Genomic DNA, 2,021 nt, shown 5'->3' with positions numbered 1-2,021 from the left:
AACCAGAGCCCCAGGTGCTGGCAGGGGTGCACCTGATCCTGGCTCAGCCTCGTGGGGCCCCCAGATCACATAGCTAGAGCACTGCCCCATGCTGGGCCGTCTGTGGACAGCTAGGACTGCCGAGTTGCGGACAGGCCTGTGAACAGTTCAAAGCCGTGTGTGTGCCCGGCGGGGGTGGGTGCGCAGAGGGGAAGCTGTGTGGGTCAGGCTGGCGTAAGAGAGGAGAGGAAGGCGGGAGAGGCACAAGTGGAGGTGCGGCCTGTGCCGAGGCTGCTGAGATGGTGGACATGGCAGGGTGGGCTGGTGGCCGGGGCACAGATATCAGAGGGCTTGTGTCCAGCTTGTTGCGCTTCATCCAGATTGATAATTTGCATGCTGATTTTCATATCATGTGCATGTTTTCATTTCGAATCAATGTGCCCTTCTCCTTCCAACACCCCAGCATCCCCTCTAGGCCCCTCCCTGTCCTGGAAGGTCCCTCTCTTCCCCCTGCAACCCCAGCAACTGCCCCTTCCTCCTGGCTAGCCCCCCGGGTCACCTCTCTGTCCTCCCACCACCCCCACCCCCTGCAGTTGATCATGTCGGTGTTTGAGAACAGCATGAAGGAGCGGGGCATCGCCGAGAACGAGGCCTTTGACTGGGAGAAGGCAGGCACTGACGCCCTCCTGTCCACGAGCACCTCCACCCCGCCCCAGCAGAACACCCGGCAGACAGCAGCCATGTTCGGGTGAGTCTCGGGAGTGGCAGTGGACGGTGGAGCAGCGGCCTTCCCCTAGAAGGCAGGCCTCTCTTCCGCTTCCTCCCTGGTCACACTGGGCTGCCCCTGCTCTTTGGGGTGTCCACAGGGGCGTTGTGGAACATCCATATCCCCACCCTGAATCTGAGCAGGGCGGTGCCCTCCTCATTTGGAGCTGTAGCAGGCCCCCAGGGGACAGGGGGCTCTCATACTTTGTCTCTCTCTCATTGCTCATATGAGCATTAACTTAATGAGGCTGCACCCCTGGACACTATGGGGTGGGGGCACGGAGGAAAAAGTTATAGGCCCTGCCCTCAGAGGGCTCTCAGCGGAGTCTGGGATGTTTGTAATCAGGGGGTTGGCAATCTCAGAATCACGTGACAGGCACAAGGCAGAGGGGGCCCAGGAAGGGGCTGGAGCAAGGGAAGGCCCCTCAGCCCCAGGGAAGAGCCAAGGAGAGAAGCAGGCGGGGCTGCAGGGACCATGTGGGAGGGAGACCCAGCAGCCCTGGCGAGGCGCTTCTCCTCAGGCCAGCTCCTGCCTGAGAATGCAGCGGAAACCCACCCGGCAGGGCTTCTGCAGTCAGGAGAGCACACGGGTGACGACCCAGCCCCGGACGCCTGTCTCCTTGCCACCGCCTGCCAACCTGCGGGTGGTCTGGTCTCAGAGGCTCTGTGGGCCAGGGCTGGTGGGGGCCCTAGAGACACTTCCAACTCTGCTGGGGCCTCCTCTGTGCCCGCTGCCATGGTGGGGGGGTGTCGGGAAGAGAGGGTCCCTGCCGGCCTTGCCCATGGCCCCCTCCTGGCCTCTCCAGAGTGGTCAATGTGACACCGGTGCCTGGGGACCTGCTCCGAGAGAACACCGAGGACGTGCTGCAGGGCGAGCACCTGAGTGACCAGGAGAACGCACCTCCGCCCCTGCCTGGGAGGCCCCCGGAGGGGCTGGGCCCCAGCCCCCACCTGGCCCCCCACCCTGGGGGTCCTGAGGCTGAAGTCTGGGAAGAGACAGATGTCAACCGGAACAAACTCCGGATCAACATCGGCAAAGTAACCGCAGCCAGGGAGGAGGGCGTGGTTGGCCTTCTCCTGCCCCCCAAGGCCCAGCCCTTGGGTCCCCAGCCTTGTTCCTCCCAACCCCCTCCCCAGCCACCTGCCCACTTGTGTCCCCCGTTTCCTGCCCCTCCACCCCTGGCAGCGCTCCTTCTCAGGACCATCACCGGCCCTCCTCCTTTGCCCCGAGACTGCCCCTAAGTAACTATGTCACCTGAGAGAGACAATGAGAGGGA

The 2,021-nt window shown here is 63.4% G+C and overlaps 1 protein-coding gene across 1 annotated transcript in view; it reads left to right on the top strand.

The window, feature by feature from the left end:
• Window positions 1-2,021, top strand: part of TTBK1 (tau tubulin kinase 1) — a 46,666-nt gene that overhangs the window by 19,201 nt on the left and 25,444 nt on the right. Inside the window, 1 exon segment of the mRNA XM_014587835.1 lies at window positions 1,551-1,806. Coding sequence (XP_014443321.1) covers window positions 1,551-1,806 — 256 coding nt within the window.

The sequence above is a fragment of the Tupaia chinensis genome, unplaced genomic scaffold, assembly GCF_000334495.1.
Source record: "Tupaia chinensis unplaced genomic scaffold, TupChi_1.0 Scaffold000238_1, whole genome shotgun sequence".
Taxonomy (NCBI): Eukaryota; Metazoa; Chordata; class Mammalia; order Scandentia; family Tupaiidae; genus Tupaia; species Tupaia belangeri.
The sequence above is the reverse complement of the archived record's forward strand: the minus strand, read 5'-3'. Positions and strand labels throughout refer to the sequence as shown.